Source organism: Sebastes umbrosus, chromosome 14 (assembly GCF_015220745.1).
Source record: "Sebastes umbrosus isolate fSebUmb1 chromosome 14, fSebUmb1.pri, whole genome shotgun sequence".
Taxonomy (NCBI): Eukaryota; Metazoa; Chordata; class Actinopteri; order Perciformes; family Sebastidae; genus Sebastes; species Sebastes umbrosus.
In genome coordinates, this window is record NC_051282.1 from 29470101 (window position 1) to 29488280 (window position 18180).

Below are 18180 nucleotides of genomic sequence, written 5' to 3' on the forward strand. Positions count from 1 at the left end.
GCTCATGGACACTGAAACGCTTCACTTCACAGTTGGAGGCTGGCAAAGGAGGCACCCAGGGGAGAGGACTACACACAGTATACAGTAGGTGCAGCTCACAGAAAGGTGAACTAAAACACCTGCATCTGTGTTTGTGGGGAATTATTTCCTATTAAAGAAGATGTGTTTGCATGCCCCGTCCTGCTCACAGTGCACACACACACAACCTGCAGGATGTTCAAATGCAAACAATTACAAGTGAATCTTCATCAGTAGCACTCCGTATTTAATCAGGTAGAAATTTGGTGCTTGATGAATTAAAGCTGTGATGGGAGAGGAGAGCGGAGATGGACCGTTAGACACACTGAGCCTTAATTGTATGGATCTATTCAGTAGCTGCTAGATTCAAAATGAGAGTGTGCATGCCCGAGGTAATGTGCATGTGCGTTTGTATAATTTAACGGAGACACAACGATTGCATTTTTTCCCTCCTTTGTAATCTGTTCATCTGTACTTCTTCCACTGAGGTTTTGAAGACTATTTTTCAGTCCATAGGCCATTTCAAGGACTATGTCATGACAAAGTCATTGTGAGGTGTTTTTCCACATCAGCACCTACAGTAAGTGGATGAACGAATGTCCAGCATCACACAGTCACAGCCTTGACGGACAATAATACAGCACACAGTGGCACGACTTCACTGCTTCTTCCAATCTACACGCTGAAAAACAGAACAGAGAACAAAAGAAAGTTGGCGGCACGAAACTAAAGTCTGAATCCACGGCATCTAAAGTCATTAAATCATAACTAATCAGATTAAGAGCCAAAACATTTAACAGTTCTGCGCCTGTGGTGGCTGTAAATGATTTAATCAGACATGTTGCGCCATATTTTCTCTTCTGTGAAGTGTCTTATTTCAACCAGAATGCACTGCACGACAGGTTATCTAAGTCAGTCTTACATTAGTCTCTCATAGGGAAGCTTTATGCAGCAGGTACATTTAAGTGTCTATAGCAAGTCTGACTTTAAGTTATATTAAAGACAAAGACTAGATCTATTTTCATACAACTGATCCCAGCTCAGCTGTCCTAATCCAGTCAAGCATATACAGCACATGGCCAAGAAACTGGCTCTCTAGGAGAATCTAGCTGGAGAAATCACGGCTCTGTAATCCTTTACGCTGACAATGGAAACTGTTCATGTTTAAGAAGTTGGGTTAACTGCAGAAGGAGATAAACATGGGGGACAAATGTGTACAGTAGTTAGGTCTTACGTCACAACAGCTGCAGAAAGGTTTTACAGCACCCTCTCAAACACACACAACCAGACTCACTCACGATATTTAAAGGCATTGAGCCACTGATATTTTACTATGAGAGCACAGCCATGACCTCTGTGCCTACAATAGCTTAACAGAAACTGTGTATGTACACGTGTGTGTGTGAATACAAAGTGTGTGAATGCATGTGCAGTACACACTAAACCTTATAAGCATGAAATGATTTCGAACAGGCGCAGTTTGAACTTAGATTAGTTTAGATGAAATGAGGAGTTATCTATACGACACCTCCTCATTTCACTACAAACACTGAAAACACTGTCTGAAAATTTCCGAGAAAAAAAAGATCTGAAAAATGTCCTAAAAAAAAAGTGTGAAAAATGCCCGAAAAAAAAATTTGTGAAAAAGTGTCCGAAAAAAAGTCTGAAAAAATGTAAAAAAAAAAAAAGATATGAAAAATGCACGAAAAAAAAGTCTGAAAAAATAGATCTAAAAAATGTCGGACAAAAAAAGTCATGATAGAAAAAATACAGAAAAATGTCCGAAAAAAAAGGTAGGAAAAATGCCCGAAAAAAAAGTCTGAAAAAATAGATCTTAAAAATGTTGGACAAAAAAAGTCTGATAGAAAAGATCTGAAAAATGTTCGAAAAAAAAGTCTGAAAAATGTCCAAAAAAAAAAAGTCTGAAAAAATGTCCAAAAAAAAAGATCTGAAAAATTCCCGAAAAAAAAGTCTGTAATATGTCTGAAAATTTTCGAGAAAAAAAAGATCTGAAAAATGTCGGACAAATAAAGTCTCATAAAAAAGATCTGAAAAATGTAATAAAAAAAAAGTGTGAAAAATGTCCTAAAAAAAAGTGTGAAAAATGTCCGAAAAAAAGTGTGAAAAATGTCCGGAAAAAAAATTGTGAAAAAGTGTCCGAAAAAAAAAGTCTGATAGAAAAGATTTGAAAAATGTCCAAAAAAAAAAAGTCTGAAAAATGTCCGAAAAAAAAAAGTCTGAAAAAATGTCCGGAAAAAAAATCTGAAAAATTCCCCCAAAAAATGTCTGAAAAAATGTCCAAAAGAAGTCTGTAATATGTCTGAAAATTTTCGAGAAAAAAAGATCTGAAAAATGTCGTTAAAAAAAAAAAAGTGTGAAAAATGCCCGAAAAAAAGTGTGAAAAATGTCCGGAAAAAAAATTGTGAAAAAGTGTCCGAAAAAAAAAGATATGAAAAATGTCCGAAAAAAATTGTGAAAAATGTAAAAAAAAAAACAATTGTGAAAAATGTCCGAAAAAAAATTCTGAAAAAATGTTCGAAAAAAAAAGTCTGAAAAAATGTAAAAAAAAACAAAAAAATATGAAAAATGCACGAAACAAAAGTCTGAAAAAATAGATCTAAAAAATGTCGGACAAAAAAAGTCATGATAGAAAAAATACAGGAAAATGTCCGGAAAAAAAAAGTCTGAAAAAATGTCCGAAAAAAAAGATCTGAAAAATTCCCGAAAAAAAAGTCTGAAAAAATGTCCAAAAAAAAGTCTGTAATATGTCTGAAAATTTTCGAGAAAAAAAAGATCTGAAAAATGTCGGACAAATAAAGTGTCATAAAAAAGATCTGAAAAATTTCCAAAAAACAGTCTAAAAAATTTCAGAAAAAAATGTCTGAAAAAAAGTCCAAAACAAAAAGTCTGAAAAAATTTCCGAAACAAAAAGTCTGAAAAATTGCACGAAAAAAAAGTCTGGAAAAATGTCGAAAAACAAGTCTGTAATATGTCTGAATTTTTTCAGTAATTTTTTTCTTTCTGCTCTACTCTCTCTTTCACTTTAATTTCCCTCTATCACTTGGACAACAGCAGCATTGATTGTCAGATTGATGCCTCCCACTGCATTAAAGCTTCAGTGGGCAGAATGTTTTTGGCATCATTGAGCAAAAATTCCATAATAACCTTTCAGCATTTTGTAATTCAAGTGTTCTGAAAGAAAACTAGAGTTCTGCACGTCCTCACGGCTCTGTTTTCAGTCGGGATCATAAATCTGATGAAGGTGAGGAAACAGTGAGGTACCCTTGAGCAGGCTGTGTTTGTACTGGACAGCTTCCAAGTGAGAAAGTGTAACTGTGTGAATGTGATCAGGGCATTCCTGAAGAAGAGAACATTGCTCTCGGTGAACCTCCCCCCCTGAATAAATAAAGGTGAAAAACAAAGAAAAGGATACAGATCTTATCTCCCTCTCTCTCATTCACACAACTACGAACACACACAACCCTCAAATGGACATCAAAACGACGCAGCAGCCATTTATCTTAAAAGGAGCACAGTCATTTATCCAAGAATACAAAGCGCTCAAAGCAGTAATTACTCTGTCTGAGGTTGAATTTTAATTTCATGTTAGCATTGTGCCCAGTATGGTCTTATGTGTGTGTGTGTGTGCGCTCTGTCAGGATTCTTATCTTACACTCACACTAACACACTCCTTGGCTGCGGCACAATGACGGCTCCCCGCCACCTGCTGTTGTGTTAGAACAGAGAAGCAGAAAGAGACACAGTTTGATCATAATATTGGTTCAATGCTTTCATCTTCAAATAATATTTTACTTTTCATATACTGCATGCATATTAAGCCGTGGTGACTCAGTTGCATGTTTTAGTTGCAACCGGCAGGTTTCTTAAATGTACTGTAGTTTGTGTTGTTGTTGTTGTTTTGCATTTATTGGGGGAATCATTCTTAATTTCCGAAGACCATGATGTTAACGTTTTAGTCTTTTTTAGCGGGTACAGGGGGTCTTTGGGGGGAGATAGCAGGTCAACAGTAGATGTCACATAGAAGTGGTGTACATCATCTGAAAGCTGGGAACCTGGAGATTAATTTGAGATGCTGCTCAGCACTGTGGGTCAAGTTGTTCTAGTCATAAATCAGAAATGAATTACATGAATGAATGAATGAATTAAAATTGTGAAAGTGTATAAGGGTTTAGAACATTATGATAGAACTATATGATGGTCATCCCCATGCTCTATTATGTATTATGTACACAGATATGGTGCTAAATTTAACAATTTTTTTCCACTCGAGAATTGATAAAAATGATCAATAATCCCTCCAAAATACCACATTAAAACACCAAGACCTTTAGGAACACCATAGAAAAAGCCATGCTGAGATTTGGTGACAGAAAACTTTTGACGTTTGGAGATTTCTGCAAGAATTGCATTTTACCGGCGATTGGATGTCGAGCACTTCTGTTCTGGAAACGTCTCATAAACCAAGAAGGTGAGAAGAAGAGTTCAAAAAAGGAAAGGTTGAAATTAGGCACAAACATAGAGACACTGTGAGGATACAAAAAAAAAAGCAAGAAAGCAGGAAAATTGAGGGTGTCGATAAACCAAATGACTTAAAAACAACACTTAAAAACAATACCCGCGCCGACGATACAGCACCTTACCTCCCTGATGTCAGCCGTTGATCCTGCTAACGGCTCCGTAGTCTTTAGAGGGAAATAGAAAACAGACAATCAGAGATTATTCATGGCCACTCTCACCTGAGCAAGGGGCCACTTCTCCCTCCTAGTCATTAGAGCAAGATTTCCAAAGACAACAATGAAAACAGCCTCTCATTCATCAGCGGCAGACAGCAGACAGGAGCTGAAGACAATGGCAGCCAGGATGAACATCATAACAGCTGCCGTGTTTATGCAATATGTCTGAGGCCTGAATGAGCCGAGGGAAACATGAAAGATGGTGCTTAATGTTAATACGCTGTTGCTCGCCATCAGTGTGATCAGAGTGGCACTCAATGGTCCCCTCAAGTGGGTATTCTGCCATCATGCTTTTCATCTAGCAAGGAGATTTATGTGCCGTTCAACCGCTTCTCATCTTTGTTTTGCCCAAACAGGAACCTCTGGAAATGTAATTATTGATCTGTATGACAGACAACCTCATCCTTCTTCTTCTTCTGTTAGCTGTCTGAATGTCATGGACTCCCTCACTCTCCATCATAATGACCCTTACGGTATATTTTAAATACACATGAAAATTTCAGTGATATTGTTAATGCCGTAGTTAATTATAAAAGGTGGACGAAATAATGTGAACTTATTACAGCAATTACTTCGCCTTTGAAATTCACTTCTGCAAACACAGTGACAAAGATCTTGGGGCGCTTTCACAAGCCAACATTTAGTTTGTTTTAATTGAACTCTTGTGTAGTTTGTTTGGGTGGATGTGAACGCAGTAATCGTGCCAAAACAACCAGTCTGAGACCGCCTGCAAGAGGTGGTCTCAGACCGTTTAAATGACACAGGTAAATGACAGGTTAACATGACATCTTCAGCACAAGTCCAATGTTTGCTTGACATCTGGGCCAAAGAGAACACACAGAACATGCTAAATAAAGTCCACAAAAATAGTGATGTTTATAAAGTCTCAAAAAACACTGGACTTTTGCCCAGGAGACCGCTGTTCATACCACGTGTGAAACCAGAATCAACGTTGATTTATTTGGCACTTAATCTTTTCCTCCACCTACCTAAGGAGTTTTGTTGCCTAAACCTAACCAAGTCGATCTTTTCCTCCACCTACCTAAGGAGTTTTGTTGCCTAATCCTAACCAAGTCGATCTTTTCCTCCACCTACCTAAGGAGTTTTGTTGCCTAATCCTAACCAAGTTGATCTTTTCCTCCACCTACCTAAGGAGTTTTGTTGCCTAATCCTAACCAAGTCGATCTTTTCCTCAACCTAACTAAGGAGTTTTGTTGCTGTCACATTTATTGGCCCATGCAGTTCATTTATATGTCAAGCATTCTGTTCCTTAGCAGTGGATTTCACAGAGATATATCTGAGTGAAATCCATCCATATTGTTTTATCTCATCTGCCCATATGGTGGATGAATTATTCTGACATCAGAGGGCTCACAAAGATATATATATATATATATATATATATAAACATATAAACACCCTGTCTCTCACAGCAGATGCACACCAACAGTGGCCAAATGAAGAGACATATTTGTTTACTCTGGCAAAGGTCGATCCTAATTTATCAAACCATATGCTGACAAACATAATTAAAAACTTGGACCTCGAATACATTCAATACTTGGATTGAATAACATTACAGCAACAAATAAGTCTTTAAAAAAACACTCGCAAAGTAGCCTTAGTTGCTTCCTGTGACGACAGAAGTTTATTTTGAAAAATACGTAGGCATGTAATGAACGGAAATTGACACGTGTTGCTGGACATACGTAGGAAAACGCACCAAAAAAAGGAGGAATAACTTTTCGTAAGCGATCATGCGAACCGTTATGAGGATGAAAGTTGATATGGGAAACATGTTAGCAAGCAGTGGCTTATTAACAACACGTCCAACAGATACGGAGCAACATTAGTATTCATTTAGAGTTGTTTTTGTGTCATTTTATTTTGTTTTAGTCTCCACCAACTCCTGAGGGAAATATCTCTTTAGCTGCTAAACGCTCCACAATGTTCACCAGCTCGTCACTAACTCTGTCTGTCTGCTGTTTGGTCCTGAGCAGGTAGCATACAGTCGATTTTATTGAGCGTAATTTGCTTAAAACAAGCTGCCTGCTGCCTCTGAAAATAACCACGGTGAGACTGAACCAAACAGTAAAGTCGAAGGCCTGCGACTGTGTCATTGCAGCGGAAAAATTATGCCAGACTCCGACAGCTGTTCAGTCAGAAACATACGGCCATCAACATTCCAGCTGGGAATACTCCCTCTGCTTTTTTCTCTCATGGTCGGCAGATGGAAAAATTTGGCATTGTGGTAGAAGAAGTTGCACCCTGAGCTTGTTTATTGGTACATGTTGGCTCTGCTGTTTTTTTTTCCACTGCTCTATCAAATTACTCTTCTCTCCATTCCTTGCGTTTTGTGGCTGAATGTAGAGTCACAAGTCAACACCCCAATCAGTCCTTGTCCTTTCTTTTTTTTTTTTTTTTCCATTAGCTTAACGCTGCTATCCTTGGTTGGGAGCTCTGTTTGTGTGTGTGGCAGTTGAGTCCTACATGACCCCTTGGCATTCCAGCGGAGTGGCACAAGTCACCATTGGGGCTGTATCAATTTCCTCTCCGGCCCGGAAATAGGCCTACAGGCAGTCGGAAACCTCCGTCCTGGAAGCGCTCTCACTCCGACGCTTGTCGTTTTCCAAATGTATGGAAAATAGTTGCAGATCCAGCCTGTCAAGTGTCACCAAAAGTGACATTATGATTGGGCCAAGTGGGTCATTCAGCGATGAGTGAAAGATGTGGGTGTTGACTGATGTGCCAGTGGGGAGCCGGGGTATAGGGTCACCTCGCTGGCCGCTGCTGCTGCTGTTACTATTGTTGTACTGCTTGGACCCGATACGATGCAGACAGCTCTTAATACCCCCGGCTTTCTTTCGCTATGGCGACTGTCCCCAGGTGTCAGCACCGCGCAGTGATAGCAGTAATCCTGGTATTTTCCCTTCTGCGTTTATTTTTGTGGCTGCTATAAAATTATACCGTTGAGTCAGTTGTCAAGCAAAGAGCAGGTTGTTTCCATTCAGAGCAGCCTCATCTGAGTTGTGCTCCAGATGCGTACCTACAGTATAAGGACGGTTTGTTTCTATAACAACGTTAAAATGTCAGCATGAGTTCCTCCTCCTACCTTTAATTGTCTTACTAGATTTAATAAAAAAACAATTGATCTAATATCTTCTGTGTTTTGTTTGTCTGCTGTCTGTGTTTCAGTACCGGATCGGCCAGCTGTATATGATCAGTAAACACAGTCATGAGCAGAGTGAACGCGGGGAGGGGGTGGAGGTGGTCCAGAACGAGCCGTATGACGACCCCGAGCACGGATCGGGCCAGTTCACCGAGAAACGAATCTACCTCAACAAGTGAGTGTCTTCCTCTTGCTATGTAACATATGTTCAATTTAATTAAATTAATTATTTACAATGTGTAATAATGTGTGTTTTATATCACTGGTTCCCAACCTGGGGGTCCCAACCCCCGCTTGGGGTCACCAAAGCTTCACAGGGGGTTGCAAGGCCTTCTTGATTTTAGGGGTGTAACACAACTCTTTTAAAAAACATACATTTGGTTTATATCTCAACATTTCATGCATTTCTGTGAAGAAAACTAAATTAGATTGTATTTTTTATAGTTTGACACTGAATCTGTCAAAAGGGAAACCTATTAAGTATGTACGATGGTTAAAAATAATAATAAAAAACAATACAGAGAATTAAGAGTTCCTAAAACACACAGGAAGTGTGAATCTGCTCAAAATTCATCCAAATCCCTCGTTTTACACAAACTGCCTGCAGTTATTACGTTCACTATTTGGGTTAATTGTACAGTTTATCAGTTGTTCTGTATTGTTATTGTTATGCATTGAATATAATATGAAATATCCATAAAGTATGTCACTTAGTCAGTTTACTCTTAGTGATAGAAAAGGGGTCCCTTAAGGAAAAAGGTTGGGTTTGGTTTATATAATGCTCCATTGAAAGGAGAAACCTATCTTTGATTGTCTAGACCACTGACAGGTGAAGTGAATAACATCTTCTTCACATCTCGTTACCATGGCACCTGGCAGTGGGGGGGATATATTAGACAGCAGGTGAAAATTTAGAACTTTGAACTTATCGAGTTGGAAGCAGAAAAAATGGGCCAGCGTAAAGATGTGAGCGACTTTGACAAGGGCCAAACTGTGACGGCTAGACGACTGGGTCAGAGCATCTCCAGAACTGCAGCTCTTGTGGGATGTTCCCGGTCTGCAGTGGTCAGGATCTACCAGAAGTGGTCCAAGGAAGGAAAACCGGTGAACCGGCGACAGGGTCAGACCCGAGGCTCATCGATGCACGTTGGGAGCGAAGGCTGGCCCGTGTTGTCTGATCCAATAGAAGAGCTATTGGAGCTCAAACTGCTGAAAAAGTTAATGCTGGTTCTGATAGAAAGGTGTCAGAACACACAGTGCATCGCAGTTTGTTGTGTACGGGGCTGCGTAGCCGCAGACCGGTCAGGGTGCCCGTGCTGACCTAATGTTATGGCTGATCGGTGTAAGTCCTGCTGAACACTTTATATACTTCACTGTATAGCTGTGACCGACTCTCTCATCAGTCCTTAGTGTTAAAAACATAGATTAGACATTCGTTAGTTGTCAGATGATGTGTTCATGTCAATCTGTCTTATTCAAATAAATAGCTGAATATGAGTAGGACATGATGCACAACATATGATCATTTTAGATATCATAAGGCTTTACTGCAGTGATACTCAACTTGGCCCGAGATAGGGTGCCAGGTGTAATAAACAAGATTCAAAATAGTCTAATAGAGCGTGTTTATATTTATATAAAAAAAGGTTTGTTATGTGTTCATTAACTGGCTCCTGGCTTTCTGTTATTTTGCAAAAGTGCCCCCCGGGCAAAGCAAGTAGTTGAGTATTCCTGCTTTACAGGCTGCACGAAGCATCGCTGTTGTGTTTCAGGAATAAGCAAGGGAACAATGTAGTTAAGTGTCCCTTTTCATCTCTCTCCAAGCCTATTTTCCTGTGCTTTGTGCAATTTGATAAGCGTGAAATTGAGTATTTAATTTTCTGTTATGTCGATTACAATTGAATTAACTGCAGCAGTGTTTGTGTGTGTGGTCTCCTCATTCTTAGTTGTGAATTCACTCTGAATATAACCCCTCATCACACACCTGCATTATTTCTCCTGTGCAGCATTACAGCAGAAAAGAATATTAAGTACTTTTCATTGAGCACACCGATGAGGTGAATCCAGGTGAACGCCTGGTTCAGCACCTCAGTGATTGCCCTTATTTAATCTTTAATTGCAAACAGAAGTAAACAAACAAAGCTTTGAGATTACAGAAACATGGATTTTAAAGAGTAGCCTGCAAGTTAATGTCAGGGATATGTTGCTAATGTTTAGTAGCCTCTTTATTAGGTACACCTGTGCAATCTAAATCATAATGTCTCCGACAATGTCACCACAAACTGTGCATTACGAGAGCTTGTCGGAAATGTTTATTACTGAAATCATAGTCTGAAGTTAACACCCGCCAAGCGCCGAATGCGGGTAGATTTTCCGTTTGGCGAGTAAATCTTGGAAGGCTATCCACCACACTGGCGGGTAAATGTTTGTACCAAAATAGTCATGTAGTAAAGAACTATGCCGAGAGGCTCTACCATGTTTTGGTGTCTGCTTTAAATATAATGTAAACCCATCCAAGGGCAACGGTAAACGCTCAGAGAAAGTGTGGTGATATAGTTTAAAGAGCGAAAAAACACTGGGGAGGGGAGGCGGATGGGTCCAACAAACACAAGGCTTTCATCCAGGAGACAGCTGGTTGTGTCCTGTGCGTTACGTTTCACTTTCACGTTACAATCAGCTGTTTGTTAGTGTCCCGTTTTCACAACGCTCAGTGTCGTTTTCTCTTTACAAACGTAGTAGTTTTAAGCCCAACCACGTAGTTCTTTCCTAAACCTAACAAGGGTAACTATAGTGGTTTTGATGCCAAAGGGTGTGACAAATGTAACGGGTGTTATCTGCGTTGTGTTCTATATGGAAGGACCCGGACCACAACAGCTACTGGTTGTTCTCTTTTAATGGAGTCTGGATGATAGTTGTGCCTGTACAAGTCAACAAAAGCGCATAGAAAGCTCTGTAACATGCGGTCTCTTCCAAACGCACAGGTTATCACCCCACTGTCAGCAGATAAACACACAAGAAACCCTGTAGCACATGTAACAACGTGTCTACTATAAAGCTCGCAAACGTGCGACTTACAAAGTTTATATTCAAATGACACATGGCTGCATGTGCACAATTTTAGGTGTAACGTTTATAACTGCATACTATTGCATTTGCATTGCCTACAAGACAAAATAAATGTTAAACTCTGACAGGGAAAATAATACATACCTCCTCTCAGAAAGCCTAGCGCAGACTGAAAGTAGCTCTGCATTGATGTCACAGAACTGCGACTTCTTGAAGTGACAGTACAGGTTGGAACAGGCTACAAAATACTCCTCAACCATAACCAAACAAATGTTTTACACTATATTGATCAGGATTTGGTGGAATTTCAACATAAAAATAAAGCTATTATTTCAACCCGGTTACACAAAGCGGCGGTATGTGACGAGTTGGGATGAAAACATGTTGGCTTCACTCGTAGTTCTTTAATACTCAAACTGAAGAACGGCATACGATGATGCAATGACTGATAAGATGAAGTCCACATTGATCATGAATCAAATACATGTTGTCACAGACAACTGGGACACTCATTCCCCCAAAAAGTGAGACAATGAGACAGAGATGAAAAGAGAGCCACAGTGAGAGGCAGAGAGGGGAAGGTTTTTGTGGTCAGAAGTGACAAATAAGTGGGCCTTTGGGAAATCTGAAGTGTCATTGAGAAACTCTGAGGACAGGAAGATTTAGTGCCGTGTGTGTGTGTGTGTGTGTGTGTGTGTGTGTGTGTGTGCGTGTGTGCGTGTGTGTGTGTGTGTGTGTGTGTGTGTGCGTGTGTGTGTGTGTGTGTGTGTGTGTGCGTGGGCAGAGGGAGATGAGGTCAGTGTAAGTGATGGATAATTTGAGCAGTCGCTGTCGGACGCCGCGCCTGCCTCTCTCCACCCACAGACCACCTGTTACCACGTTATATCTGCAGTCTGTGCATGCGTGTCGTGTCGTTAAGGCAGTGTGAGGAGGACATGTGACCAGTCTGCTGTGTCTGCAACACTCACCCTGGCTGTTTGACAGTCCATTGGAGAGAGAGACCGGAGGGAACCGTCCGTCTCGTCCCAGCGGTCCGTACAGACTCTCGGCATAATCTCCACATTCAATTACGGCGGCCGGACACAGAATGAGAAGGGGAGAGGGCGATAATATGTGACTTAAAATAATCAATGGCTGGTGTAAAAGAGGATTTGATACAGCGTAATGTGTGTCCAATTATGGTGCCACTTGCTTTGTTGGTGGCTGCAGTGAAGTTTCTGATGGGACTCAGTAATAATAAGACTGCACTCTCTTATTCCCTCTTGATAATCAGGATTTACTGTTCCATTGTTAAAAGTAAAAGTTTCAAAAAGAGTTTTTTTCCACCCGTGCATTCATGCATTTCTCAAATCTTTGGCTTAGCAATCTCCCTCCAGCTAAGCAAAGTTCGGCCCCTGTTGTTCCTCTTCCTCTGTAATCGTTTGCATTTTGATTGGAAGCCCAATAAAATGCTCGGCTACTTGGCTGCGACTGTCTGCATTCAGAATCAATTTGTGCTGAGTAATAGCTGGTTCTCTGTACTTTCCGCCCTCCACGTCCCTCTCCGTATCTATCTCGGTGAAACTCCGCTGCAGGGTGGAGCGCGTAATCAGTGTAATCAACTTCCCCCAGGGGCCGTCATGGCTGCCTTGCATGGCCTCCATTATGGCTCCGCACAGCTGGATGCTTGTCATTGCTTTTTCTGGGCGATGGGGTCAAGGAAAAGAGTGGAGCAACTTTAAGAGAGGGGACTACTTTAACTGTGCAGCACACAAACTGTTTATCTCACCAGCCCTCTAACTGTCTTTATCCTTCAGTTTACAATCCATCCTCTTCTTTCTGTGTTTCAGCAAGCTGCCCAGCTGGGCCAGAGCAGTGGTCCCGAAAATATTCTACGTCACAGAGAAGGCTTGGAACTATTACCCGTACACCATCACAGGTGACACTTTAATCACACATCCTTGTGCTTTTATCTACAATCAGAAAGTATACACATCCATGAAATAGCATGTGTTTACATGCACTTTTGTCCTGTTATCATTACCTACAGAACATTATATTATGTAACACATATTAGCATTGGTTTAAACTAGGGCCGTGAAAGTTAACGATATAATAACACGTTAAAGCAACTTAATTTAATGCCACTAGTTTACGCATTAATGCAACTTGCGATTTTGAGGTTGTAGGTTGAGTGAAGATACTGGCATCAAACTAGAAAACCTAATGGATCCATTGGTACCATCATGTCATACTAGCTTGTCAAGAAGGAGGCTAAATAACGTTCCAAACGTACGCTAAATTTTGGCGAGGAAAAACTGGCATGGCCATTTTCAAAGGGGTCCCTTGACCTCTGACCTCCAGATATGTGAATGAAAATGCGTTCTATGGGTACCCACGGGTCTCCCCTTTACAGACATGCCCACTTTATGATAATCACATGTTTGGGGCAAGTCATAGTCAAGTCAGCACACTGACACACTGACAGCTGTTGTTGCCTGTTGGGCTGCAGTTTGCCATGTTATGATTTATTTTTTATACTAAATGCAGTACCTGTGAGGGTTTCTGGACAATATCTGTCATTGTTTTGTGTTGTTAATTGATTATCAATAATAAATATATACATACATTTGCATAAAGCAGCATATCTGCCCACTCCCATGTTGATAAGAGTATTAAATACTTGATAAATCTCCCTTTAAGGCACATTTTGAACAGATAAAAAATGTGCGATTAATCACGATTAACTATTTTAATTAATTGACAGCCCTAATTATATTATGTAACAAATATTAGCATTGGTTTAAAAAACTAGACAACCACTGTCCCTTTAAATAAAGACTTCCCCGCTCTGTAACAGCATGGCTTTCTGCAGATTTTTTACTAGAACAATGTGCATACACACAAACTCCCATTTTCTGCAGCCCTCTACAAAACATGGCTCTGTTCACCTGCTGGCTGCCGTTATATGGGATCATTGGGAGGGTGAAGGGATGTGGAAGCAATATTCTGTCCAACACAATCCACAATGAGCAGAGTGGAGGGAGAGATGGAGAGACGGAGGTCAAGAGGGACGGTGGAAATGATGGGGAGAGAACGGGCAGGTTTAACTGGAAGATAAACAGTGAGGCTAAACAGGAACACAATATGCTTTTTGATTGTAGTTTGTGTCTGACAGTGGAACGTGTTTTGACTATTTTCTCAATAATTTGCATCACTGTTTTGCTGCTGCTAAAAGTAAAGTAAAGCAGCAACTTGAGTATGATATGAAACGCACATGAAGATGTGCATTTTAGTTTTCCTCAGTGTCAAAACTTTGTGTTACATAAGATATGAATGCTCCCGTTATTAGCAGCTTTTCAAAAGGATATTATAACGTCACGTGTTATTGTGGCACACTGAATCCACCTGACACTTCAAGTGGTGTTTTTTTTTGTATCATCTGGCAATGCCAGGATGCAATATCTATCAGGTTTGAAGGTTCCACAACAAACTTGACACAAAGATTGAGTCAGTTTTTTGTGAATGTGCCAGACAGCTGTTTTTGAAATCATCCTGAATATGTTGTTTGGAAGGATTCCTGTAATTCATTTAAAGTGTTATCATTACAGACTGTCAAAACACCTTTGAAAACACACTTCTAGCAGAAGCAGAACTGCTTTAAATGCCACAAAAATACTGACAAACTCTAATAAACTACCATCAGTCTGCAGGGTTATGTTGAACCTTCAGTAAGTGGGAGCACTGCAGCTCTCCTGTACGTACAGTGTGTCCATGTGACAAATCCATGTGACTAATACTTTTGTTTATGAGACTGTGTCTTAACAAGTCATGTGCTATCGCTGGGACAAAAATGCTATTGCTGAGACTTAATGTTCCTTTTTTTCCATTTTGAACTAAATTGTTTTCTCTTATCTCTCGTACTGTTTCATTTCTTTGTTCTCTTCTACCTGTCTGCCCCCATCACACACCTCCCATTTCTGCCCATTACACGAATGGCCTCTGCTGGGAATATGGTCAGAGTACACGGTGAGTACTCTCAATGTGTCTGCACCCACGCACAAAAATCACACATACAAAAAAACACTTTGATCCAAGAGCGGACATGTAAATCTTTGTGGTGGAGAGGTTTAAAGGTGAGAGAAGCTACACTTCCTGAATGCCGCTGGCACGGGATGGCAAATGTGTGTGAAGATCCAGACTTTATGACATAGAGAGGGAGAGACATTGTTTTGTGACATTATTCTGACCTTCATTCATCAGATTGCTGCTCACAGCAAATGAAGTCTAATCCAAACAGTAACAACATCTCGTCTCAGATTTGAGCATTTTCCGTGCTGTGACATTTAACTACAACTATCCCGTCTTTGAAACGTGTAATTTCACATCTGTCAAAAACCCGAGTGTGATCTGGAAACTCATTTAAATACAAATAGAATGTTTTTTTACGCCTCTGCGCCGGTGAAAGCCATGGCCGGAGGCATCATGTTTTTTGGGTTGTACGTCCGTCCGACCCATTCTCATGAAGAGCGATACCTCAGAAACACCTTCTTCAGATTTGGCAGAGAAGTCCACTTTGACTCAAGGATGACATTATTAGATTTTGGTACTCAAAGGTCAAGGTCACTGTGACCTTACATCCGTCCATAGATAGTATATAAGAAGTGGACGTAGTCACCGTGACATCACCCGTTGGTTTGTGGCCTGAGCCATCATCTCACGTTTTTGGCCGTCGTCATATTGTTTTTTAGAAATTACACAAGAGGGTGGAGCTAAGCACAACCGAACGCTCAATAAGACATTTTTAGGCGACCAAAATGTTAATATTAACTTTCATGAAGAGAAAATACTTTGAAAGGGTTAAAGACAAAAACAGTGACCACTCCCAGACCGGACAACGCCGTGGTAGCGACCTGTCAATCACAAGGTAGCCACGCCCTAAAGCATCCCCTGCTTTATGGTCTATTTGACTCTAAATGGGACCATAATTTACTAAATGAACATCATGCTGTATTGAAGAAGACTTGAAACTAGCGATTGAGACCATAAACTCATGTTTACAATGTTTACTGAGGTAATAAATCAAGTGAGAATAAGGCTCATCTTCTCATAGACTTCTATACAATCAGACTTCTTTTAGCAACCAGAGGAGTCGCCCCCTGCTGGATGTTAGAAAGAATGCAAGTTCAAGGTACTTCCTCATTGGCTTCAGGAGGTTGCCGCTTGGCCTGGTCATACAGTATTCACCGTGCATGTCAAATAACAGGCTCATCCTGCACTACTATTCTTCTTCGGGTCGGTGTCCCATGCACGCTCGCGTGTGGCTACGCCGTTCCAACACAAACTACACGGAAGCACCAAAACGGCAAAGTTATATTTAGTGAAGCCCGTCTTGCAAGTATAAGAATGCAAGTTTAAGACATTTCAGCATTGGCTTCACTTTTCAGACCCCAGAGTTGCTCGCTGCGTCCGTCCCATTCTCGTGAAAGCAATATCTCAGGAACGCCTAGAGGAGACAGTATCTCATCTGGCACAACAAACGTCCACCTGGACTCAAGGATGAACTGATTAGATTTTGGTGGTCAGAGGTCAAGGTCACTCTGACCTCACAAAAACACGTTTTGGTCCATAACTCAAGACTTCATATGTTAATTATGACAATTTCACACAATGACATTTTGGACGGACATGGATGTAAACTGTAACGTGACTGGTTGGCGGAGACACACAACTGTGACGCTGGAATTCTATTTATTTGTTCCTGACTTTGCATTTTTCTCCTTTTGACTTCATGATTAGTTTGTGTTGTGCATAATTGTGTACAGCCAATTAAAAAGGGTTCCCAAGAGACAGTAATAATGAGCCTCAACTTATCCCAGTCAGAATCCTGGTGGCAGCAGGCTAAGCAAGGTAGATGTTCATCATCCTCCAGCGTTTCCTTGGGAATCTCGATGTGCTCCCAGGCCAAGTGTTATATCTGTATGTCATCCCTCCAGTGTGTTGTGGGTCTGCCCTGGGGTCACCTCCCAGTTGGATATATGCCTGGAATAACTCAATAACAGGGAGGCGTCCAGGATGAATCCTGATCAGAATCCTGGTGGAGTTTTTTAATACAAAGGAGCACCAGTTGACCTCTGAGCTCCTTCTGGATAGATGAGCTCCTCACTAAGTCTTAAGGGTAAACAAAAACACCTTGTAAAGGAAACTCATTTCAGCCTCTTGTATCTGAAATCAAGGTGTTTAGGTATATTTACTACTCTAGAGCTCCGGACCATAAGGTTGAAATGTAAAATTGACTTGTAAGAGCTACGGGCCCAGATCGTTTTTCACCGATTGTTTGGTGCAACACCTGCATCCCTTCTGCACCGACACCCCCCCCAAAGCTCTCAGCTCAGTATAACTGGTTAATTTACTGTCTAATGATTTGCTCTGGGACATTAGCCTGTCCACCTTATGTCTAAGGCAGCAAGGAAACATCAATGAGGAACGAATAAAATCAGCAGCAGGCCGGCCTTTTCCCCCTGAGACTGCACAGATACGTGGAACATCTGGATGTTTGAGGAAGGTCATTGCCGACGTTGACGTGAATGAGTAGCCTTTCCTGGAAAAATATGCTCACAGTATTCTCCAAATCAGCAATCATCGTGATTACGATAAGAGCCTCGAACAAAACGGAGGTCCACTTGTAAGTTAAACAAGTATTTATGGTCTGCGTTGATGGTGCTTGTGTAGTCACGCTGCCTCGTGGGACTGATTATGCTTGGGAAGGTTTTGTTATGATTAGCCCAAGGTGGGCGGTGATGATACAAAAGACGAGGATAATGATTGGTAGTGGCGTTGACTTTGTTATTCAAAATAGGTAGTCTGCATGTCATGACTTCATCTTCCCCAGAATGAAGGTTTATCCTTCAGTCTCTCACACACACACACACATTTCTATCGCCTCCTTCTAAAGCCTCGTCCACACTGGGAACGTCATCAGCGCGTGGCGGCTGCGTTACCTGTTGTTTTTTATTCGTGTTAACAGGTTAGAGCAGCCACACTGCCACTAAACACACACCTTTGCATTCACCCTGAGCTCCCAGCATCGAGCCCTATAGCTCATTCTGTCCTCGTCCCTCCTGCTGTCATAAACACACGGTCACAAACACACACAGCGTCTTGTACATCCAACAGTTTATGTAACCAGCATTC

At 40.9% G+C, this 18180-nt stretch overlaps 1 protein-coding gene across 2 annotated transcripts in view; it reads left to right on the forward strand.

Annotated features, from left to right (window-relative positions):
• The window catches only part of pitpnc1a (phosphatidylinositol transfer protein cytoplasmic 1a), a 47638-nt gene that overhangs the window by 21296 nt on the left and 8162 nt on the right, over positions 1-18180 (forward strand). For both annotated transcript variants that reach the window (XM_037791586.1, XM_037791587.1), the window contains exons 2-4: positions 7968-8116; positions 12837-12925; positions 15008-15015. In XM_037791586.1, the coding sequence (XP_037647514.1) occupies positions 7968-8116; positions 12837-12925; positions 15008-15015 (246 nt within the window). The remainder of the gene's footprint in view (positions 1-7967; positions 8117-12836; positions 12926-15007; positions 15016-18180) is intronic.